General features: G+C 33.8%; 2 protein-coding genes and 1 long non-coding RNA gene across 12 annotated transcripts in view; all 3 read left to right on the forward strand.

The window, feature by feature from the left end:
* Camta (Calmodulin-binding transcription activator) overlaps positions 1–26,777 on the forward strand; it is a 463,871-nt gene that overhangs the window by 205,287 nt on the left and 231,807 nt on the right. The gene's annotated exons all lie outside the window — the stretch shown is intronic.
* Positions 1–26,777, forward strand: part of LOC143199456 (uncharacterized) — a 63,170-nt gene that overhangs the window by 1,814 nt on the left and 34,579 nt on the right. The gene's annotated exons all lie outside the window — the stretch shown is intronic.
* Positions 480–12,399, forward strand: LOC143199455 (uncharacterized). Of its 2 annotated transcripts, none has more exons than XM_076409290.1 (2): positions 480–980; positions 12,264–12,399. In XM_076409290.1, the coding sequence occupies exon 1, from the start codon at positions 574–576 to the stop codon at positions 970–972; it is 399 nt and encodes a 132-aa protein (XP_076265405.1). In that variant the 5' UTR covers positions 480–573; the 3' UTR covers positions 973–980; positions 12,264–12,399. The 2 variants fall into 2 exon arrangements, with proteins under 2 accessions (XP_076265405.1, XP_076265406.1); XM_076409291.1 differs by having other exon boundaries at positions 12,172–12,310.

The raw sequence follows: 26,777 nt of genomic DNA on the forward strand, positions 1-26,777 counted from the left end.
AAGTCCAATTGTGTATACGTGATTAATTTGTGTATAACTGATCAGTGTACACATATAGACTTTAAAACAAGATTTAGAACTGGATATTTATAGGAGCGCTTACTGAAATGATCTTCTACATATCAGGTAAATAATAATTATAGAAGGAATAGGCCCTATATAGAATACAAATTATTATGAAAAAATTAAGAGCGGATATAACTGGGTTTGATAAGTCTTGATGTATAGACCAGATCTGATCTGTCTGAGTAATATTTGATCTGGTGTTTGTAAAGCTTTCTTAATGTCGCAAAGCGGACTTCAACAGTAGCTTGTGCAAATCATTTAGTTCTGTTTTGCATCTAGAAAGCTAAAAATGATCAGTGTTTGCAATTTTAGACTTGTGATGAATTATTACATAATAGTATTTGAATAAATACGCTTTAGATAATGTGAAAAAAAGACTTTTTCCTCGATTAAGTCACAAGAACGTTCACATAACATAGAGATTCGTTTCCAAAATCCATACCCTGTGGATTTTTCCTAAATAGCAAGAATCTGCCGTCTTTTTTCAATAAAAATCAAAATTCATTGATGACACCCAGCCAATTGGCATCCCCCGTCCCATCCTGGCGAGCCGTTCGCGGGGGGGCGGCAAGAGGTGGCGAAATCGCGACCGTCCGACAGAGAGAGGGGGCGCGCGCATCGCCGGCCGTTCCGGAGGCACGCGTCGCGACGCCGAGCGTCTTTTCCAGACGCCAGTCGTCTGTCCGCCGCTACAACAGCCGGTCTAGGAGACGAGAAGGTCCCGGACGTGTCTGGACCCCGAGCCCCACTTGCCCGAGTCCACGTGCTACCGCTCGCGAGACCGCTTCCCCGTCTGTCGGCGCCGCGTTCGACCGTCTAAGTCCTTCGTCCGGCACTTGTTTGTCTATCGGAGAGTTCGGGATTAACCGGTGGTTAAGCGGGCGAGTGTTTATTATATCGATATAAGACATACGGTGAGATACAAAGAGAGAGGGTCTTTATATTTGGTTTTCGACGTTCTGTTTCATGATTCAACATCATTGTCATTGTTGTATCACATATATCCTTATTCGTTTATTGTCATATTAACTGTAGTATCAGATTACTCAAATGTCTTTTAACAGAAAACGGCCATCATATCACTTCAACAAACATAGTGCCTCAACAACCAGCTCGATTAATGTTTTAATTCTTTTTCGTTTGTCATCCAAACGAAGACGAAGCGTTATTAGCATTTCGTATATGCTTTATATGCGAAAATGTTGAACTGTCGGAGTCCTTGTTTTAATCTAGATTAATTTTACCTTTAGATATATGATTACACTGTGTGAAAATTTCTTTTTCTTCTATAACATTAAATAAAACTGTTTTTTTTTGTCAAATTGTATCTGCTGAACACAAAAATTTAAACGGATTTTTTGTAACACGTACCATTTTGAAGTTATGATAAATTAAAGTACTATAAATAAAGACAGTTTAAATCATATTTATTTATTATTATTATTAATTTTATAAAAAACAGTAAATATTTAGAATTAGACAATGAATAAAAATAGCTCAGGTTTAAGTGGTCAATAGAAAAAATTAGGCATATATTCTGAAAGAAAGTGATGAATGTTTGTCACTCACCGTACCTAGATTAGGGGGAAATCAAAATGGGAATGCAAGAGATGTATTTTTAAAGACATTCTGCACCCCATCGTTCAAAATGTTTGTAACAAGTCACTAAAACCCTGCATTTTCGGCTTTAAGATTGCCTAAAGATTCATGAATTACATTCTTTACAGATAACCAAGTCGCTAACTCTTTCGTGGTAAGATTTCCATTGAACTCAAGTTTTTTTTATTTGTGTGCTTCTTTTTAGCATCACTTAATTTAGAGAAGACAGTGTTCAAATACAAAAATCCTTTGCCATTTTTATCCATGGCCTTGTATTTTCCATTAAACCAATTTTTATATGTAAGGGTGGAGTAATCATATTTTCTTGTGGAATAAGAGGTTCATATTTGACGTTTGATCTACCACGAACAATGTTAGTTCTTTTTGACCAATCTTTAACTTCATAGTAGTTTTTAGTGTCTCTACTGTCCCACAAGAAGAGAAAACAGCAATATTTCGTGAAACATCTCTGTCGTCTAAGCAATATATCAACAAAAACCACCACAAATGTTCCAGTAGTTATTTATAACTTCGTGTTTCATTAAGTCTAAAATAAGTTTCATGTTTTTCTATGTTTCCTGTAAAATCACTGAATATACAATAGCTATGAAAGGATATCGGCTGCTATTGTGGAGTAATATAGCTTTCAAGCTAAGTATCGACACATTTACTATGTAACTTGACTTGTTAGACAATCATATTAGTAGACAGTGGTTTTAGCAATAAAATACGGAGTTAAAAACACGTAATCGTATTTATGTTAGAAAAATTGTGTCATACAATGTTATATTACTCCGAGATAGAAGTTATGTATTGTCAGGAATTTACCGTTATTATCTATCTTCAGATATTACTTATTTTACAATCGGAATAAAAAAAATATATCGCAAATCTTGTGCGACTTGTAGCCATTTATTATTAACCATTATGGTTAGAAATTCAAGAAAAAATGCCGGAACCATAATCATTTAAGTATTATCCTACCACAACAAACATAGTTGCTCGACAAACCGTTCTATTAAGGATTTAATTCTCTTTCGTTGTCACTCAAACCGAAATTGTCATTCATCTTTGATGATCTTACAGTCTGAATTGCGATACTCTTGCTCATAACTAAACTATATCATAACATTCTTCGAGTAACTGTGGAATGATTACCAATCCAGCGCTAATCGGTCTTGTTGATAAACAACTTCCTTTCTTGAAGTTGATTTCGGTCAATAGAATGACGTCAAAAGAGGCTATGGCTAATAAAAATACTTTTAATTCTTAGAACGACTATACAGACAATATTACCGTCCAGTATTTTTCTAATATAAACCTTATTTCTAAGCCTTTCATTTAAATTTTTCACAGCTTGTCTAAAATTAAAAAAAAAAGATCCGAACAACTAGGACCATATCAATCGCGCTATTTAACATATCTATAATATTAAGAATTATAATGTGTTATTCAACCCTTTATACATAACTTTCAACTCTACGTTAATCCTCTCCACGATCTATGTAGGTCCCGAGGGATAAATGCAACTTTACATAGTTTTAATGTTGGCCATTTCAACTTAGTTTCAACTTTCGTTACCATCGCGCTGAAGTGAATCGCTTAATAAAAATCCTCTTGTATGCTAGCGACATTTTTAATATATATTTCCTGAAAATTATTCGGTGAAATTATCTTAGCGAGAGCAAACAACCGGCAACATCCTATCCTATTGATATAATCATACAGTATTACAGACATATTGTAAGTACTTTTCCTCTATGACTGTTACAATTTAAAGGTCTTGGTGAAATAATTATTCGTACATTATCTGGACACATCCACTATATTTCTCAGGAGTTTATTCTGAAATACTTGTATTATGCTGATGGCCATGTCGTCTATCTACAGTCTATTCAAAGTTATTTTGTGCATACGTCATGTAAATTTGTGATATCGTAACGTCGCAATATTACCGTATCAACTCTGAGTTTTAGTTCAGTTTGGCTTTCACATACAACAAAATTCTAATCTAAATAAAATCACTGAACACAAATACTGTTATCAAATCTAATTAATATTTACATTACAGTAAATCTAATGTATATATCATCGAAGGAATTAAAACTACAATTAAGTACAGAGTTATAATTGTTTGTAGATTAGCTGCGTTTGTAGTTGTATCCCCTGGAGGTCTCATTCGCCGAATTAACAAATTTATAATCAAGTAATATATATTTACTTTCACTAGAGAGCATATTTATCTTTCATACATAGCTCTTGTATCCTTCAGTACAGTGTTTCCATGTAAAAACATTTTGATATCACTGTATTTCTCCTTCGTTTGTTCTGTTAATTTCTGTATTTATCTCTCTTGATAAAACTAGATTTACTCACTGCATTCTCCTTAATTCATTTGCCATATCTGCAAAATAGTAACTATTTTTTCTCTCCTGAGACATTTTAATCAAATGCCCTATATATATTCTGAATAATTACATATATATCTGTGCATATAAATCTTTTACGCTCTACAATAACATTTCCTACAATTATAATATATTAGTTATATACCCAAATAATATCATATTCAGATTGTTTCATTCAAGTGAATAACTAAGCTGTTAATTTCCAATCTATCTAACATTTGTTTGTCAATTTCTTCTTCAATGTATCTGATTTCCTTTAAAATAATTGTGTTAAATTATGTTTGTATTGAAAAATTATTTACTGCTTTTATTCACTTCATATATTTAATATCTGATCTAGAGCTATCATCAAGCTGATCTTGTTTATATTTTTAATTTTTTGAGATATTTCAGTGACCCTGTCCATAGTAATATTCAGTTCAGCTGCAACACTCTAAAATCTTTTCAATAAAAATCACAACAAATTATATTATTTAACAGTAAAAATGCTTACCTCTTTAACGAATTTTACTGGCAAAAGGGGGCCTCCATTATCTTGTTCCTGTTCACAGTAATGAGAGTTCAGAGTAATAATAAGCAGCGATTTGCGAAATTTATTAAAACAAGAAAATCATTAAAATAACGTAACCTCTTATGACTATTGTTTTGAAGAATGTTGCATACGTTTGACAACCGGGCGAGTTTTGCAGGCTAGTTCGATTACATGTCCGTACTTATCAGATAGCATTGTGTTTCTTTTAAACTAGAACAAAATGAAAAGGAAAATATTGTCTAATTTGAAAACGGATGCTTTAAACATCTTGATGACGTATATACAAAATAACTTTGGATAGTCTATATGAAACTAGATACTGATCAGCAATATCTAATATAAAAATATTCTCATTTTTGTAAAAAGAAATATATGAAATTGTAATGATTAATGCTTCAATATAAATTTGTAATTACGTATTAAATTCGAGGCACCGTATATTCTTTATTATCTGTAACATTTCGTACATTAAGAGAGACTGAGCCATATAACGAACGATGTTTATTATTTACTAAGCATCTGTTAAAACAGTCAGGCATTTTCCGAGAATAATTCTTTAATGAGTCCGATTTAAATAACGCCATTAAGTTGCAGTAAGGGGCCTCCCGTTTTAAAATAGAAATAAAAATTCGCGTTTTTTGCTAGTAAAAACTGCAGTTTTCTATCTGATACGCGCGCCAGAGTGAGAAGCAGGACGCGAACCAGCATCCTGGGCCCGTATTAATTTAATGGACCAGAGAACCGAACAGTTTCGAAGTTTATTCCAGTTTTTATGCAACTACGCTTTGTAGAAAACAAGCCCGAATGCTTTATTACTTTTGCGACCTGCTACGTGAAATAAAACAGTCGAAATTATCCGACTTGGCTGGGCTAACTACAATAAAAATATTGTTAAAGTGTTAAGCTGCATGTTGGCTAACCGAATCCATAAAGAATATTTGGTACTGAGCGGGGAAGGATACATTTTTTTTTTGAAACAATGCCAATTTTTTATTTTATCATAGCTGAGTATCAAAAATCGCGATTATAAGTTGCTTTTTATAGAAATATTAAAGGCTTACATATATTTTGATCAGCGTTGTCTAAGTGACATAATCTAACTATAACATTGAATGGATTTGATATGATTTTTTCATATACAGGCTCTAGTCTAGTCATATCTCATTTATCAGTTGTGGTTTCAATAATTTAAAAGTGACATTTTTGGTGCCAATGACAAGAAAGTCAGACATAATAAAGCCTGAAGGGCCAATAAAGCTTGAAGACAATTATATGCAATACTTATTGGGCGAAAACTCAGGTCAAACTCTCAGAGAACTTTCAGATAGCTTTGCAATTGATAAATATGAGACAGATCCAAGAGAGAGGAAAATGTCAACTAAATAATTTGACTGAAAATGCCATTTCGAACCCTTTCATTGCTTGCCGGGAAAAGAAAGAAGTGAATGGCTTGTTTAATCACTACTAAACCAGCAAATCGCTCTTTTGACATAGTTTTGCTATGTTTCCGGGAATATGGTAAAAAGTTATAAAGAGTGATGCTTTTTAAAGCGAAAAAATGAACAACATTACCTGATATTAGAAAATCACTTGCTACACTGACATTATCATGAGTTTGTAGTATAGTGAACTTTTATGACGTTTCAAGAATCGACCCAATAAAGGGAAGTATCAATATCAGTTGAAGAAACCGCTCAGTATTTTAGCCAGTCTCTTTTTATCGAAGTGGTGCAACTTGACAGTATCATGAGTTTCTATTACCTTCGTTTTTTTGTGTCGATTCAATAATCGACCCAATGGTAGTCGAAAGTAGCCGTATCAGATGAATTAACCGCTCTGCTCTGATGAATATTTGATGTTGATGCAAAATCCCGGTTACTGGAATATTATAACAGGAGGGGAAAAAGTCCCGCTACCATTTTGATTGCGCGCCATCTTGATTATGTGACGTTTAGTTGAGTTTCGCTTTAAACGTTGTCTTGTGTAGGCATCTAAATGTTATTATTGATGTATATACGCCACAAGAACGAGCAGAAATAGTGACAATATTTATTGGAAGTAGTCGTTCCATTATTGCCACTGAGTGGAAATCGCGCAAAGATGTCGTAATCGTCCAGTGCCTCACAAAACCGCTATTTATCGTTTACATGCGAATTTTCGACAGCACGTTACGACAGCAGACAAGCCTCGTTTTGGAAGACAACGGACGTCTCATAATGCTAAAAATGTGGCTCTGGTGCGCGATAGTGTTACAGAGTCTCCAGAAATATCAATTCGGAGACATGGTTCCCAGTTACACATGTCTGCATGCAAAATTCACTTAGTCCAAAAATTGCTATTGAGAGATCCTGATCGACGAGTACAGGACTGCAATCCTAAGGTTATGTGATAAAATTGAAGATTTTTCGTCTAAATTGATAATTCTTCTCAGTGGCTACGTCAGTAAACAGAACAATCGGTTTTGGGGAATACAGAATCCTCAATTAATTCATGAAACATCATTGCATCCACTAAAAACAATTGTGTGGTGTGGCATTCATGCTGGAAACATCATTAGTCCCTATTTTTTTGAAAATGACCAAGGTGTTGCAGTTACTGGTACTACTGAACGGTATCAAGACATTATTCGAAATTTTCTTGTGCCTGAAATGGAAGAGTAAAGACTAGAGGACATGTGGTTTCAGCAAGATGGGACAACAGCATATACACCTCATTCAACAATTCAATTATTAAGTGACTTTTCCACGAAGACTAATTTCGCTAAGTGGCGATTTAGCATGGCCACGTAGATCTCCGTATTTAATGGCACCATATTTTTTCTTATGGGGTTTTTTAAAATCAAAAGTTTATGTGAATAAGCCCCAAACGATTCAACATCTTAAATACAATACAATATTGCAGGATGTCATGAAAAGTGCCTTAAAAAGAGCCGAAAGTTACATAGCGAATCGCGGTCATCATTTAGCCAATATAAGTTTTCAATCATAAGGGAAAAAAATGTCAAAAAAATACCAACTAAACTTTTTATGAAAACCAAACTTACTTATCTTTTCTTTGAACAAAGTTATAGGCAATCAAAATGGTGGCGGGACTTTTGCCCCACGTTGTATTATTGATAAACGTCCAATATTGCTAGATGATGCTTTAAAATCGATAATTTTACCTTATTTAATTGGTGTCACCTTTTTTTTTAACGGAATAGACTAGATAGATATTTACCATATTGGATGAACTTTCATCTGCACACTGCAAACAAAACACTGCAAACTAAACTTGGAGCCTTTAGATTCTAAGATCGAAGACTGTTCGTCAATGCATCTGTGAACATTACTAAACGACCGTTATTGTATATTTTCAGCTTCTGCACCGGAACGACAGAAAATTTTGTTGTGTGCCAAAGTTTTGTCGTACCATTCTAAAAAAAAACTAATTTATTAACAACAATAATAATAATAGAAAATTAATTCTCTTTCCGGCGGATCCTCGCAAGAAATTATTTCCGTCCTCTTCGGAAAATAAAGTTCTCCGGAATTTTTACGATTCCTATCGAACAAGAACGTATTACGGGTAATTGTGCGAAATATTTCCCCGTTTCGAATTCGTACAGTACTTTGCTAGAGCAAGATTTTTATAGCTATTAATTTATGGCCGGCTGTAAATGTATTTTTTTATTGTTGTTTCTCTTTCCGTCAGTTTACAACCGCGAAAAATTGATTTTCCTCGTCGGATTGCCTTGGATATATGTTACCGGTTTTATGTTGTTAATATTTATTTTCAATTGAGGAAATACGCAGCCGATTGCTGAGTCTGCTTATTTTTTTACAGGTTTTAGGGTATGATTGGATGAAGGTTCATTGCGGCTTATTTTTCGGCATTTTAACTGTGATTAAAAGAGGTGAATCGCGTGGCTGACACTACAAGGGATGGGGTTTTGGAGAGAAAGGAAGTGAGACGCACTTATTGTCCTGCTTTACCTTATCGAGAGAATAAAAAATACTCCCCCCTTTTGCAGCCATTCACAGCTAAAAGTAGTGTTCCCGGATATCACATTTGTGGATTCCAAAAAGGATAGATAAAATCTCCAGAAAAGTTGAATAATTCAATAAAATTTAACCTTCAGCTCACGAATTACTAAATCATGTAATCACCCCACAAATCCTAGTAACGATGAAATAACATTTCACATGCTAAAGCGCTTAATAGTAGTAACAATCAGAATAATATTTCTGTCTTTACAAACTTTTCTTTTGAGAATTCTTTTCGCTGACCTATACATATCAACACACAGCACTGCTTGATTCTGACCCCGCATCATTCTAAAAAACAAGTCACATAATTCCACAAGCAGTATATTTACCAGATTTAGATTCATTGGATTCCTGGCTAGTCTTTGCAACCAAAAACAGTTCCGAGAACATGGTTTTGAATCGATTATACTCACGCGCCTTCTTCTTATTTAAGACCCATTCCAGAAACCGAATTTAACTATCGTTTTAGGGTTTAAAGACAACCGTATTGGCATAAGAAATGTGCAAGTTCTATTTTGATATCACTTTAGTGAGTCAGAGGATTAATACAGAAAAATAATCAAGGAAGTTCTTATTAAAATTGTTCTTTTCCTGAGAACGGTATAATTAAAACCAAATAATTTAATATTTCTATTTTTTCAAATCTAATTGTCAACGTAATTCTTATTATACGATCTGTGTAGTTGATTTCGCTCAAAATAGAACATTAAATGAAACTATTGACCGGTTTTAACCCCACCATTAATCGATTTTTCTCTTTGTACAAATCAAACAATGCTATCGTTTTCAGGATAAACAATTTTAAGGTTTTTTAAACGGCGCTCTAACCAAAACAAACCCCTGGACCTATCCCTAATCCGATTACTGTTTCAATTTTTTGAATTTCCGACTTGGGGCAATACGATACTTTTGCAAATACTGACCCATTTGTTCCGATAATATCGAAAACGATATTGTGTAGAATTCCAAAAAAAAATTCTAATTGTTTTCAAATTATTTCAGGTGGTATATATATATATATATATATATATATATATATATATATATATATATATATATTACACTAAAAGTATATACTTTATATAAGTTCGTATGGTCCAGCAGTTGTATTGCGCGTTAGTATGATTTAGTAATCTTCTTTCGTTTTTCAAGGCGAAATCTGGGATAACTTCGCAAATCCATTTGATTTCCAGGTCATCGTACAGATCCTCGTTGGTTACGTAGCGATAGGCATTGGTAATCAATCGAAGAACCTTGTTTTGACAGGGTTGTATGACTAGTTGATTTGCATTTTTAGTGCAACCCCATATTTGCACCCCATAGGTCCAAATTGACTTTATAATTGTCTTATAGATCAACCTCTTTGATTTTAGACCAAGTTGAGAGTATATTCCGACTAATCAGTATAGTTGTTTTATTTTCGTTCTAATGTGTTTTGCTTTTTGTCTGACGTGATGTTTTCTTCATCAAGATGAATTGCAAATATATCGAGTGAGATTGTTCGAAGCAAACTATTTCTAACGGAGTTAGGAGAAACGATGTTTCTATAATATTTTTGTAAATTTATGTAAACTTGACACTGAGGCTTCATACGACTTTTTTTGCTTTGAAAACCTATTAACTTTGTCATTATGACTTGGTGGACATGGTGTATTAGTAATGGAGGACAATTTTTTTATGACTATTGTTTATGTTAAGTACATAATTTCATTATATTGTCTTCAGTAATTTTCCCAAAATTATATGATGGACTTCTATCTTCAGATATCTTATATTATTCTGGTGTATTTTCTTAGAAAAAAAATCTCCATTTCCCTGTGTTAATGTGAAGAATGACCGACAAATCTGATGCCTGGAATATTCTGATAATAAAGAGATCTGTGGCAGATAATATCCAAATATATGAGCATTAATAAATTATAGTTTTTGGAGATTTTGGAAAAATACTAAAATTTTGATATCCCGAAAATACTAGACCCGGAATCAACACATTGTGGTTCAGTATGATCTACAGAATTACATTATGATTTTGATTCCTTATGTTTTAATAACTTAATCACCTGAATCTTATATGATATCTTCAGGTTTACAGGTTTGTTTTTCTAGCTCTTCTTCTTAAACCTCCTCATCTGCTACAGGCAGGTGTTTTGTCATGTCTGATGAAAATATTATGGTTGTCAGTTGATATTTGATCCAATTATTTTAAAAACATTTTGACTAAATTGTTGTTCTGATGAAAAAAAGCTTATAGTTTATGGGCAATAGTTAACATTACTGTTGGATTGTGACCACGTCTATCAATTTCTGCTAATTGCTGCTAAAAAATATCCTAATCGTTCAGTACCTCACAAAACCACAATTTATCGCTTACCTGCGAATTTTGGACAGTACGGTACGACAATAAATAGGCCTCGTTCTGGAAGACAACGGACTTCTCGTAACGCTGAAAATGTGGCTCTGCTGCGCGATAGTGTTGCAGAGTTTCCAGAAATAACAATTCGGAGACGTGGTTCCCAATTATACATTTCTGTACAATTTAAGGCGAATTTTGAGAACTGATTTAGTCTGGTAAAATTGAAGATTTTTCATCTAATCTGATAATGAGCGATGCAGCCCATTTTCTTCTCAGTGGCCACGTCAATAAATAGGACAGTCGGTTTCGGGGAACACAGGGTCCTCAATTAATTCATGAAACATCATTGCATCCATTGAAAACAACTGTATGGTGTCGTGTTTATGCTGCAAACATCATTGGTACCTATTTTTTTTAAATGACCAAGGTATTACAGTTACTGTTACTGCTGAACGGTACCAAGACATGATTCGAAATTTTCTTGTGCCTGGAATAGAAGAGCGAGGACCACATGACATATAGTTTCAGCAAGATGCGGTTACAGCACACACATCTTGTTGGACAATTCAATTAGCATATCAGTATAACAGTATCAGACTTTTTCTTATGGGCTGATGGGAAATTGAAGAAATTCAGCTTCAGATGTTGTAGAATGTCATGAAAAATGCTTTTAAAAGAGGCGAAAGTTGCATAGCGAATTGCGGTCGCCATTTAGCCGATATAATTTTTCAACCATGACGAAAAAAAAAACGTAAAGACCAAATAAACTTTTTATGAAAACCAAACTTATTTATCTTTTTTTTGAGCAAAGTTATAGGCAATCAAAATGGTAGCGGGCCTTTTGCCCCATATTGTACTAACAAGTATGAAATACATTCAAAAAGTATGCTTTACCATAAACAGCCTTTATATATTTCATCTCTATTCTCTGTATCAGTTCTACCAAAATTAGGACATACTTATATCAATTTGACATATATGTTATTATTTCTCACTTGATTTTCATTAATTTTTAATTTTTTAAAATATTTTCCACATTGTTCTTGCAATTTTTCCATGTTCTTTACCATGTACACCTTCCCTGGACTTTCACAAATATTTCAAACGAAAATTTGCCAAATTGGTCTAACCGTTCCCGAGTTTTAGCGAGACCAGCGAACAGCATTTTGTTTTTTTAATATATAGGTATAAGATATATGAATTCATGAAACATAGTGTCGTTAAAACTTAACACAAAAGTAAGTAAACTCTCTCTCTTCACCGTTGCGATTGCTCAGTTAATATCAATGTTGTTCGTCTGAGTGTACCGACACCAACATGTTCAAGCGCCACTAAAACCAACCCTCAACTATACCACGCAAACGCCAGCCCAATACTATGTTCCGAGGCCCCAGGAAGTGACGTAAACTTACCACGGTGGCGGGGTATAGGGGCCATCATAATGGTGGGCACGGGGGCCACCACGTGCTTTACCACCATGGAGGCGTGCTGGGCTATCAGGGCAGGCACGTGGGGCAGGCTCACCACCATATAACAGCCATGCCTCACGCCCAGTCGCACGGCAATATACCTTTAAATGCAAGTAAGTATTTTTTGTTTTATAATATACTAGCGACCCGCCCCGACTTCGCACGGGTGCAATGCTGATACTAAATTAAATACACTACAGCAAAAATATGAACGTTGTATATAAAAACATAGCGGCCCGCTCCGACTTTGCACGGGCATAAAATATATATGCCTATGTCACTCAATGAAAACATGATTAAAATCGATCCAGTATTTTTGGTTCATTCATTACTGCCCTTGGCCTGCACGCATTAAATTTGGAGTAAAACAATTCCTCTTCCCCTATACTTACTATGAAGATTTCCTGCTATCTTTGGAATATCTAAATTCGTACAATTTTTATTACATTACACATTTTTAAACGCAAATTTTAAATTTGTAATATCTCCGAAAATATTTGTTTAATTTACATGCTGTAAGGAACCATATTGATCTATATTAATTGCACACTGTATTTAAGGTACTTAATTCGATAAGGATTAATGCCGTATTGCTTAAAATAGCTTCGTAAATAAGCTATTTTCTCACGTAAAAAGTAAACAATAAAAATGGTTAATGTGGGTTATCCCTAAAAGATAAACATATACCATCGCGGACTTTTTTGTAGACCTTTTTATGGTGTACAATACTGTAGTACATTATTTTGATCTAACTCGTAGGGTTAGGCAGCGTTTTTGCTAATTGCTAAATAAGCCTAAAAAAATAGGTTAATTTACGACATCACGTTAGAAACCTCTAAAATTAGCAATGTTGCCTTAGTATATTATGCATGTATTATACATATAAACCTTCCTCTTGAATCACTCTATCTATTGAAAAAAACCGCATCAAAATCCGTTGCGTAGTTTTAAAGATTTAAGCGCACATAGGGATATAGGGACAGAAAAGGCGACTTTGTTTTATACTATGTAGTGATATCATGTACACTGGAAGGTCATTACCGTTTTCCCCCGAAAAAAACTACATAATTTTCAAGATATTGCAGATTGATTGATTCAAAGTGTTATTTGCCATTTAATTTTATATATCTTATCCGTCTTTAAGGCTTTTAATTTATGGATGCCATCCTAAAAAGAACTGTTCTTTGAGCAAACCATTCATCGAACGATTTTCTAACTTCTTCGAAATTAACGAAATGCTGCTCTCCAAACGCATGTCTTATTAATGCAAAAAGTTGATAGTTGGACGAGGCAAGGTCTGGAGAGTACGGAGGGTACCATAATATGTCCCATCCAAATGCTTTCAACGCTCCCTTGAGCGGTTTTGTTTTATGGAACGGCGTATTATGATGCTGAAATCAGTTCACCGTGTTTTCGGGCCCATTCTGGACTTTTTTCGGTCAATGTTTGATTCAAATTGATCACTTGTTGTAGATAGCTATCACTATTAACTGTTTCACTAGTTTTCAACGTTCGTAATACACCACGCCGCTCTCATCCCACTAAACACAGAGCATTGTCTTGCGACCAAAACGATTTGGCCTTGGAGTTGATCGGCCCGCTTCACCTAGAGATAACCATCACACTTTTGGATATCGCAGCCATCTTTTGGATTTTCCCCATTACTCGTAATCGATGGCTAATCATTTTTTGGATCACATTTAACACTTTCGCCACAGGTTTTTGGGTTTGGGTTGCGTCTTCATCCAATAACTCTTGCAGTTTCGCATCTTCAGTTTCTACCAGTAAACGAGGACTTTTTGCGGCTTTTTTCTTTTGATTATATAAGAGAAGTAATACGTACCGCAAACGCACATTTTTAGACACCAAAACTATATATTTTCAAGAGTTATAAATCCACAACGGTGTTACTTTCGTAAAATATAACACGTATCGTTTTGAAGCTTGCCTAGTAGAATAAAATTACATCTGTTAAAAAACCGATAATAAATCCGCGACACACCTGGTATATACAGAAATCTTTTATTAATAGATGTTTTTAATAAACATCCAAAACATATAATATCAGTACAAAGTTTAATTTGAATGTTATGACGGCTTCAAGAAGCATTTGACTGTCCGAGTGTAATGGAATGCACCAATATTCTTCCGTTACTTTATAATTCAAAGTATGAAAATTATTTGAAACCTTTGAAGGATTTTTGGAAAAATATATAAACTATTCCAATACGATAATCTGTAATTTGTAAACTTTGGATTTTCATGAAGATGTAGCCTGGATTTGTTTTGGTTTCTTCCTTTGGGCTAATGATTCCTAGTTCTCTCTATTTTATTGTCTATATTGTTGTCCTAGTGCAGTCCTATAGTTATATAGTTTGTATTGGCTTTTTAGATTTTCGTCCAAAAAGCGAAGGTAACGTTTATATTTTATTTCCAACTATTGTACTATATTTTTCACTTTAGTAGTTCTATCGTAAAGATTCGTTGTTTTAAGATCAAAACCTGTCAGTTGTTTAATATTTTGCTGGTAAATTTTTAAAGAAATTTGAGTTTAAATAGTTTTATTCGCCATTTTTATAGGTATTCCTTGATTTTTTCCCAGGAAGTGCTGTATTATCTGCAAATATAGTTATATCGGTTAATATTGAATATCGCTAATCATTTTCGTTATTCGCTGATGCTTTTACGTGCTCTCTCCAATAGTATATGTTAAAACCAGTGAGAATTATGACAGGAATTGCATAATTGCTGATTACGAGAGCCTAATATGATATGATTAAACTATTTTAATATGTATGCAAAATAGCTTGTTATGTCAGCTCACAAATTGCTTACGATTATTTGTATTTTATCGTCCATAACATTTTATTGGTTCACATTTACTTTAAAGTACAGTATTACTCATATATTTATTTTAATATAGCTCCTTCTCGATATTACCGATCCAGAAATAACTTTCAACGAGTTTTTATTATAGTATTTGTATTATAGACCTCGTGATTATTTCGAATATTCCACGTGCGCGGTGAGACGACGACAAGATCAAGGCACGACTGTTACAATATTATATATATACATATATATATATATATATATATATATATATATATATATATATATATATATATATATATATATATATATATATATATATATATATATATATATATATATATATATATTTATTTATTTATTAAAGTCTCCTTTTACCAACTAAAGGTTTATCTGGATTAGACTTATAGTTTAACGTGGGCCCCGAACCACGGTCCTCGACATTAAGCCGACTGATTAAGCAACTTAGAAATCATCATAGAAGACATCCGGTCTTACCCAGCCTGGTTACTGGCGTGACTGAGATCATTTTCCTTGTCCGATTTTACACTCTTGCCTAGGACAATCACAAATATTAAACATTCACAAACATACATTTACGACCATGCCTCAGCAGGATTCTAACCCGCGGCTATCGCAACAGTAAGAGGACCGTCCTATTGCCTTACCACTGTGCCACCAAGCCGGCTGTTACAATGTTAGTGAGCTGCTAGTAGTAGGGGTTCGACAAAAAAAGGAACTACTACTGTGATTAGAAATAACAAGACTTCTGAATTAAGACACAAATACGCTATTTAGTTTCAAAGTATCTAGTTTTCAAGTTGAGTTTCCTAAAAACTGATTTCCCTAGAATAGTGAGTAGTAGTTAGTTACCACGTCTTCAATATTGGTGGGTATTTTGTAGGTCATTATTCTAATACTTAAAATTCGACATGCTTTAAGGTCGCTACAGATCACAAAAACCAGTCCTTTCTCTTATTTAATTGGTATGGCATAGCATTGATAGACAAGTGAAGAATCGATGACAATCGGGCACATAACAGCTGCAGGAATACTAAAGAAATTAAATAAAATACTGGACTCTGAATGTTCTAGGACTGGACTATTCAAATATGTTAATAAAAAGAATGACTAAACGACTAGACGACTTGTTTGTGAACAAGTGATTAAAAATATGGATGGCTATTTTGACGAGGCCAAAATTAAATGAAAAATATATTGAATTTTTTCAGTTGTGCTAAGGATACATAACTAAATATTAGTCTAAGGTTTGATTGAGGTATGGTTGTAATAAATCATAACTTATGTAAATGAAATATAGTTGTAGGAATTTTCTAAATATTATTATTTAATATTTTGTTTGTTCCTACTACTTATTGTAGTGATGACAGCTCACCTGATCGTTGATCTTCGTTGTTAATTGTATTTTTAACATTATTTTAATAATTTCTCCCAATTTGTACCACTTTTGTGTGTTGTTTGTTGGAAAAGTCAGGTTTAAAAACAATTATTGACCCAAATCTGATCTTTTCAGATGAATAATGATGAATAACAATGAATGTATAACATTCAAATAGTATTATATTATATAATATATATTTGCACAATAATAGCATGAACATCATAATATCGACTTACGATAACATATATAATTAATCAATCATCATTTAGTTGGGACCATTTTTTTATTTACTTGCTAATTATTGAATTGATTGAGGAAAATATTTCGATATTATATCTATGGGGATGTCGGTAGAAGTTCTTGTGAAACAGATAGACCTTGGGAGCTTTCAATCGCGCTATAGTCTTCACTTATATATGCTAGATATATTCGAAATTGAAGTCATGTATCAGAAACGTCAAAATGACTCTATTTATTTCAATATTTTTTATAAGCTATGGTAATTATATATGGCCCTTTTGAGGATCTTCCTTTTCAAGACCCATGAAATAGTTTAGGATAAGTGAATATTAAAATTTCGTCAATATTATGTATTTTATAATATGTTTAATCAACTTGAAAACAATTTTTGTTTGATTAATTATCTCCGACTTCCCAGTTAGCATACACATATTTATAATTTACAAATTTTTTGCTATTATTTTAAAATAGTTTTGCAATATTTTACTTTTCGATGTGTGTACATTATATCGAAGCTCTGGTAGATTTTATATTAATTTTTGTTTGAAAATTTCATATCATAGAAAGCTTTCCAACTCGGTGTACGTCGAGTGTCGTTATTGAAAAATAAATATCGGCTGAAACATAACAAATATACCATGCCGACGAATATAAATTAAGCTATATTTTAAAGGCAATTTGTTATAATAAATGTGCACAAATATTAGTTTGGATTTGTTCTTCTGCCAAAATCACAATATAATATCAAATTGTTATTACGTTGTTCGATGTTTTTTTTATTATGCACGTTTGCTGTCATGTCTTCTTTCGGCCCATATTGCTTTCATTCTCTGGAAATGGACTCTTTTTCGTTCATCTGACCACCTGATCCCATGTTTCCTGGGTTTGGTCCACCTCCGAGTCGCAGAATTGTCGTCTAAAAACCTTTCTAGCCTGTAATTGTTGTTGTGTTATTTTGGCTCCTTTCAGTTTTTCCTTGATTGCAGCGATCCATTTCATTGTTTCAAAATTGCCTTTAGTGGGAGCTTCATAGAATTCTACCACCTGTCTGGTCAATCAGATTGATTCTATTCCTTTGGCCCATAAAACTGTTTGCATTTTTTTTAAATCCGAATATAACAGGTCAATTCAAAAGTTACTACGTCCTAAGTCCTACCATAGTAAATAAAATTTTTTTGACAAAATTAGTTTTTTTATTCAACATAATTCCCTTCAAGGGTGATACACTGATTATAGCGACCCTCCAACTTTTCGATACCATTTTTGTAGTACGATTTGTCCTTTGCTTCCAAAATAAGCCTCAGTTTCAGCGATCACCTCTTCATTCGACGAAAATTTCTTCACAGAGAGCATTCTTTTGGGATTTGAGAATAGGAAATAGTCGCTGGTAGCCATATCTGGAGAATACGGTGGATGAGGAAGCAGTTCGAAGCCCAATTAATGGATTAATGGTTTTCCCATGCTTTGGAGCGGGTTCATTGTGTACAGTCCACTCGGATGTCGATTGGACTTCGGAGTGAAATGATGGAGCCATGTTTCATCCATTGTCACATATCGACGCAAAAACTCGGGTGAATTACACTTGATCACCTTCAAATACTGCTCCGAATCATCAACTCGTCGTTGTTTTTGGTCAAAAGTGAGCTCGCGCGGTACAACGGATATACCGAGCTTGAGGATGCTAGGACGAACATTTTTCATGCTCTGGACCGTTAGGAATCTATTTGTGGGAAACGATGAAAATATGCATAGTATATATCAATGTCGATCATTTCTATAACCTTAAAGAATGATATGGAGCAATGTCTGTAGGCTGCTCTAAGAAGTAGCTCGAATCTTCCATATTTTAGCTGTTCAATGCCAGCAAGGCATTGTAGGCTAACCAATGGATATTATTTATTTAATAATATCTCTAGTGCGATATTATTCACTATTAGCTAGATTTATATACACCAATAGCCAATCTCAGGGCATAATTTTCAACTGTTTCAAGCGATAAGATGTGCAGGATACATGTAACACAGCATATTGGTTGAGCCCGTTTTTGTGATTAGCAATAAATTCAAATATATTGAAGTTCTACTAATCCTACTACTATTTTTCAAATCTTTTGTATTTTTATATTGTTTTGTATATTTAAAAATTTTTTTTCGCGTTCTTCAACACTTCATTGTATGGGGAAAGTAAAAAAAGACCGAGAGTTTTTAATTTATCTATATTGATCGTTCATTAACAAAATCGAAAACTATACAGCCAAGTTATAATTAAATAATAATCTGGCGAGAACAAATCATATATGTACGTGAACATCGAGTATTTTGCCGTTATAAATATTCAATTATCTCTTTTTGGGTCATATATTAAAACGTAATACAAAATCTATTAAGTTAATATTAATAATCCTTTTAAAAATTCACGCATAGAGAGCTTTCTAGTCAACTGTCGGCCGTGTTGCCGTTATGACCGTAAATATTTCAGCTATTGCAAATAAAACCGGACTTGGTACGTGAACCGAGCTACATTTTTAACGCAATATGTTATAATAAATGAAAACAAATGGGATTTATGTTTTTTTAACTAAAATGTACGGTCATAGCTTTTGTTTTTGCGTTAACTAGTTAGTATTGGAGGAAGAGGGAATATCAGAATTTTATTTACATGGTATCAGATGACCTATTGTATCATGTATGCTGAATATTTGACACTCTAATGATAAGTTATATTTTCATTCGATACTACTCAATGGATTTGAATAAAAATTAGAGCGATTAATGTAGATATTGTCATTTTTATAAGCATTTTATGGCACCCTAATATATATTGCCATTTGCAGATTGAAATATCGGATATTTTCGTCAAAATGATAATATAATTTCCAATCTAATGGCCTACTTTGTTCATGTTATTATAAATATCCCTATTACGACAATATATTTTAATAAAACCATAGCTAATTAACCCAAATAACTTTTTGTGCACATGTTGGTGCAGCTATATATTTATGTGAAATTTGATTTCAACTACCTCCAACCAGTAACCGTTAAAACAATTCCAATAAAGGATTATTAATAATATTAATTAGGATTTATATAACATACAATGGGGTTTATAATATCAGAAAGTAACTTAAACCAACGCAAATTCTAAATATAATGAGCGTTTATTTTTCTGATATTCGGTAAATGTTGAAAATGTTTCTTTTTTTCATTTCGAACTAAGTTTGTACAAAAAAACGAGACTAAAGATTTTTATTTTAAATATGTGTCTAAATATTCACGTTTATTCAATTATTACATTATAAATTTGGTTTTTATCCTGTATAGTTTATCTTTAGATATTTTTGTTTTGGTCATCAGTATTTTGTGGTGATGAATGTAGGTGTAATTAGATTATTTATATTTCATTCGAATGTGTGCTTAGGGATATTTTTTCACCCGTGTCATAAGTGAGACGGAGATGTACGTATTCCTTCTCATACTAATTTTACTACAAAAAAGGAAACAGATAATTGTTGGATACTATTATGTTCCAAAGAACAGTTTCATTTTGAATGATTTTATATATTTGATTTGGCTGTAAAGAGGAATGAAATAATGATCCCCAAACCCAGAAGTAGTTCTTGGTTCTCTAGAATACCCCATGTATAGCAGTAGCATGCCTTTTTTTCATTCATCTATTCTATTCATCGGAATATTTTCTTTTCTTTCACGATGAGTTGATACCGAAAAAGAATTTCTATGAATGTCTATTATTCATTTATATAGTACCATCATTGTTCCATCCCTTGTGTGTATCATTATTCATATTTTACATACCTATGTCCCATTGAATTCGAGCGATGTTGATGATCGGTCGTATTGGCAAAGACCTGGAACATCAAAAAAAACTCCACAAGAATGAATTATAGAATAATAGAGCCAAAGTGATTGATGCTAATGGCGCCTTCATTGTATATTATCTTCTTATAATTATTTTGAACAGTATTTTGTTAAACATTTTTCAAATATTTTGTGTTTTTTTACATCGTATTGGAGAAGGGAAAAAACAGAAAGTTTTAACGAGTTATGGTTCGGTAAATGGAGATAGAATAAAATAAAACAGTGATGGTTACATAACGTGGCCGTTATTTATTGATTTTGTATAAAATATAATGAAATCTGACGAGACGTTTGGGTAGCCGATGGTGGCACATATCAACTGAACGATGACCAAGGACTGAACGATCCAAAGTACCTTTCAGTGATATCCGAGTTCAACATCTGATATAATATTTCTTGATATTGTTGTAGGCTGTTATTGTAACAAATTATTTGAAAAGTCGTCGGCTCGACATATAGATGGCTCAACTAGAATTAAATCCATATATTTTTTAGTTAGCCCTGACCCTCAAAAGATGCGTATATAAATTTTACAGCGGATCATTAGTTTATGAATTTTGATTTTGAGCATTTTAAGTGAAGCAACATTTTGTTATTGTGAAAAAAATGGATAAAAAGGAATTTCGCGTGTTGGTAATATATTACTTTTTGAGGGGAAACAATACAGTTGAAGCAAAAACTTGACTTAATGCCGAGTTTCCGGACACTGCCCCAGGAGAATCAACCAACAATGATTGGTATGCTAAGTGTAGACGTGGTGAAATGAACATAGAAGATGGTGAATGCAGTGGACGTCCAAAAGAGGTTGTTACCGACGAAAATGTTTAAAAAATCCACAAAATGACTTTGAATAACCGTAAATTGAAACTGAATGAAATTACAGATGCTCTAAGAATATCAATTGAACGTGTGCATCATATATTTCATGAATATTTGGGTATGAGAAAGCTCTGTGCAAAGTGAGTGCCGCGCGAAGTCACTTTTGACCAAAAACAGCTACGAGTTGATGATTCATAGTAATATTTGAAGATGATTAAGCGTAATAAACTCGAGTTTTTGCGTCGATATGTAACAGTGGATGAAACATGGCTTCATCATTTCACTCCGAAGTCTAATCGGTAGTCATCCGAGTGGACTGCACACGATGCAAAAGGAAGTACCATCAACAGCGACTATTACATAGCTTTATCGAACCGTTTGAAGGACGAAATCGCCGAAAAACGGTCGCATTTGATGAAAAAGGAAGTGCTGCTTGACCAAAACAATGCACCGTGTCAAAAATCCATGAATTGGGCTCCGAATTATTTCTTCATCCACCGTATTCTCCAGATCTGGCTCCCGACGACTATTTCCTGTTCTCAGATCTCGAAAGTATGCTCGCTGGGAAGAAATTTTTGCCGAATGAAGAGGTGAAATTGATTGACGATATTGGGGCCTATTTTGAAGCAAAGAACAAATCGCACAACAAAAATGGTATCGAAAAGTTGGAGGGTCGCTATAATCAGTGTATCACCAGTGACGGGAATTATATTGAATTAAAAAAAAACAATTTTGGAAAAAAAATGTGTTTTACTATGGTAGGCCGTGGACTTTTCAGTTGACCTGTTAAGTTTGTTAAGTTTTCAGGATTTCCTTAGACAATTCTGAACGTAATTCTGCAATATTGCATTGTACCCATTCAAGCTATTCAACGTTCAACGTTTCTATAACAAAGGCTTAATGACACAGCCGAGATATTTACCGTATACCTGATGAATTCGCGGCAAATTCAATCTAGCGAATTATGTTCGATTTCCGATCGAGGATCCGGGCGTACCCCTACCGCCTCGCCCGCCCACGTCTCCGCTATCTACATAATAAATTGCCGCTCTAAAAAGCCGACATATTTACACAATCCACACATTGTACCGATATTCTTTTTGTTGGGAGGCAAAGGGGCGCCCTAATGAACGTGTTGGCATTTCATTCGCGTCCATTTTACTTTCTTCGGCGCCGCTCTACGGTCGGATCCTGCTAATTCGATTGGAAAGATGGAGCAGAACCCAAAGAAAACCAACGTATCCGTTTATACAGGACGTCATTGAGAAAATTAATACCGCGGAGTAGTCTGGATAAAACACAAGTCTAGACAAAGGAACGCATGACATGCGCACTAAAATTTACGATGTTGCCGGTTCTTGCAAATTATATATATATATATATATATATATATATATTTTTACGTTTCTTGTTCAGTGTTCTCACATAATGCACATTTCTGTGAACTTTTACTTTAACAGCATCAATTTTGTCTAAAATATACTCAATTTACTATAAAATTTCCCTCAATTTGCAAAATTGAAATAAGTAACAGAATAGATACACACCTAGGTGAAATTTTCTCAAGTGTATGTTTGTACTGGATTGACAACATTCAAAACCAAATGGCTTATCTATTGTTATCTACTTTTTAGAACTAATATCTGGACGCTGCAAGAATAAGGATCAATGTAATACTTAACGCTATATGTGAAAAAAGAGAACAAAGAAATACGCACGGTATAACGAAATCATTAAGGTTCTTAACTCAATTTATAAGATATAGAATTAATTAATAAACTCTGTTATATCTTAGCAGCTTCAAATATTCGTTTGATTCGATTTTGCCTGTAAATCTAAGGTTTCAAGATATAAAATTATTGAAGTTGATTGCTAACTAATTAATAGACCGATTACTAGCAATGCCTAAGTGCGAAAGTAAACCCTACCTATGATACTCAAAAATAAAGTAATGTTTATTGGCGTATAATTTGTAGGCGTAACAGTGTTACTTTCACTTGTTGCCTGTAATTTCGTACACTTTTTTTTATTATTTAATTAATATATTGTTACTAGTCGTTTCCATCTAACCTACAATTTGTCTTTGTGCTAACTTAAATCTAGATATACAACTTGGAGGACCCATCGGCCCTAACTCAGTCTCTGGGGAAATAATGTTTTTACATGTCACTGCTGAATTTTTTAATATATGTACCTCACTACACAACACTACACAAGATCAGATGGTTTCGTTCTTTTGAGCCTGTGTCCTGTTCTGATGGTATCCAAAAGTTGCAATATTTAAATATTAGTATGAGAATGGAGTCTTTCCTCATGCCCCCTTGCAATTCTCTGGATTTCTTGGCTGACTGTGAGTATCTGAAGGTCTCGATGTAGGTAATATAGTATAGTATATATAGTATTTGGGGGCACCCACAATACCTGTCAGGACTTTACTTTCATTAATTCTTATTTTCCAAGCTTGTGCCTAATTATTTATATTGTCACTTGCCTGTTGTAATTTTCATGAGGCTTCTTCACTATTGTCTCCCACAGCTATAATTGCAGTATCATCAGCAAATGTAGCCATCTTAATATTGTCAAAGTAGATAAAACATTGGTCCCAGTACGGACGCTTTTTTAAACAATATTTTTCGGGCCGTTCTCATAATAAGGTTAATAATCCCAAAGTTGTTAATATCTTCTTGCATATATCACCTTTTTAAATATAATATTAATTAAACTAGTTGTTTAATACGTTTGAAATATATATTTAAATGGTATCATGTTAATAAATATACATATAGCATATTCCAACCACAGATTGAAATGAAATACTAATTACAATTTCCCTTCAGTGGCAATTAAAATGTGCTTTATACAATCAATAAATCCTGTCCGTATTTTAGCATATATACACTAGCGTTCAAAAGTTTGAAACATTCTATTTTTAATATCAATTATAATAAATTGTCCGTTATTTTGAAAAAGGTTACTAACGTTACTAACGTTTTGGTAATCTTTTAAATATGTGTATGAGAAATTAAAAAAAAACTATAAAATTAAAGTTCAGTGTACTTTATCTATTCTTGCGTATATTTCAGAGTATTACCGGTACTTCGTACCAGTAAAGGTGTACTGGTACATTGTACCCTTACATAAAAAAATTCAACAATAAACAGAAAGATAAGTTTATAATGTTATCAAAACAAAATCGACCTAAATGTACATCGAATTATTGCTACTTTAAATAAAATACGAGTAAGGCCAGTTTCGACTACAACTATAAAGAGCATTTTACTCTTCGCTTGCCTGAAAGATAGCCGTAGCTCAAAAAATGATACTAACTAGTACTCATGAAATAAATTGACCAAAGTGGCGTAAAGCATGTACAAATGGGACAGAAAAAAACTGGAAAATGTCCTATGGATGGATGTGTTCAAATTTCAGATTTTTGGATGTAATAGACATGTTTTTGTGTCCCAGTCAAAAGCAAATAGAATCTTGCACTGTACAGATTGTTAAGCATGGTGGTGGTAGCATGATATTTTGGAGATGTTTTCGTGTCAATAAACCTGACCATCTCAGCATAGTTGTGAGAATACCTACGTGATTGGAAGACACTGGACCTCGAATACTTAAATTATTTAATTAAAAGTATGAGCAAAATGTGTGGAGAAGTAATTAAGAATAAGGGCTTTTAGGACCATTTTATCGAGGCTAAAGTCATTTTATTTGTACAAAGTTATTTAAACCTTTAACCTTTACTGAACTTTCAGGCGTCGTCGGGCTGGGCAGGTGTATTCTTAACGTTATTTCACGCTCTGAAGTCAGATCTTCAAGCTGTGTCTCAAGATTGATTCTGCTGTTCGAGTTCGGACGTGGTGGCAGCACTGTGCTCTGTTCTTGTGTTGTGATTGGGTTTTGGAACGTATGAAAATTTTGACGCAACATTGCAATGTCCATGTCAATGTATTTCTGTGTTGGGTTTGTGGTTTTTTTTATTTTGGTTTTACTATAGTAAACAGTGGCAAGCCATGGGTACCAAAGCTGTACGTACTATACTGTACGTAAGCTATGTAAGCGGTCACTTGGTGAAAATATATAATGTTCTTTTTCTGTACCAACGTTATATAGAGAACAGCAATGTCATTATGAAAGAAAATCATATAATTTCGTCACGTTAACTGATGAATGACCGAACTACAAGCACGAAATCTACAATTTGTTGCAAAATTGTCGCAAGATTGGAGCTGAAATGTCTCTCAAAATATATTTTCTGCATTCGCATTTTGATTATTTTCCACAAAAGTTGGGGGACACGAGCTACAAGCAAGGAGAGCGGCTACATCAAGATATAGAGAAAATCTAAAAGCCATTAGCGAGTACTGTTGGATCCCAAGCAGTATAAAAACTAACTTACTAAAGTGATTTTTAACATGATTTTAATTCAACAAATGGCCGTTAATGGTTAAAAACAGAAAAATAATTAATTTATTGAATATTTCGAAAACTAGAACTAATTTTTAAAACGGGCTACTGAATTAAACTCAGCTTATAAATAGCTTCTAGTTACTCAGGTCCAATACCATGTATAATTTTTTATTGTTTTTTTTCATTATCTTTTGGTTTCCAAACTTTTGAACGTTAGTGTATGTACAAAATAATGTTTGTATCGTTTAGTTTTCATGACAAAATCTAAGCTAATTAGTCGGTTGGTCGCGCTGCGGTCGTTATAGCATAATAAAAATCTCCAGGTCGTCGTGGTAGGCGATGAAATTACACTTTCGCCGAGCCCACGACCCTTTCCCGGACCGAAGCCCCTCCGCCCACGCTCCGCTACCGCCCGTCCCCCCCGCGTCGAACAAGGAAAAAAGCGCTTTCCTTTAGTAAAATTTCAATGACGTTCTCAAGATTAATAGTCCGATTTCGTGCAAGACAGACACTTTTCCGTCGGTCTTTGTTTATGTAGGGCGAGAGAAAGAGACGGGGTAGAAAGAAAAAACCTCGACGATGGATCATAAAAGGACGGCCTTTTTATGCGTCCCCCGAAAACAGAAGTGAACTTTTTAGCTGATGATTACGCTAAGCCAAACAAAAGTTTCGACACGATTTTTTTCGGCGATAGACCAGAGGGTGAGGTTCGGGCAGGGGTGGTGGTGTATTATAATG

The sequence above is a fragment of the Rhynchophorus ferrugineus genome, unplaced genomic scaffold (assembly GCF_030347505.1).
Source record: "Rhynchophorus ferrugineus isolate W39M unplaced genomic scaffold, kcgeb_rfMv2 rfM7, whole genome shotgun sequence".
Classification (NCBI taxonomy): Eukaryota; Metazoa; Arthropoda; class Insecta; order Coleoptera; family Curculionidae; genus Rhynchophorus; species Rhynchophorus ferrugineus.

Coding starts and splice junctions, on each gene's coding strand:
- LOC143199455 (XM_076409290.1), top strand. CDS start 574: ATGACACCCAGCCAATTGGCATCCCCCGTCCCATCCTGGCGAGCCGTT.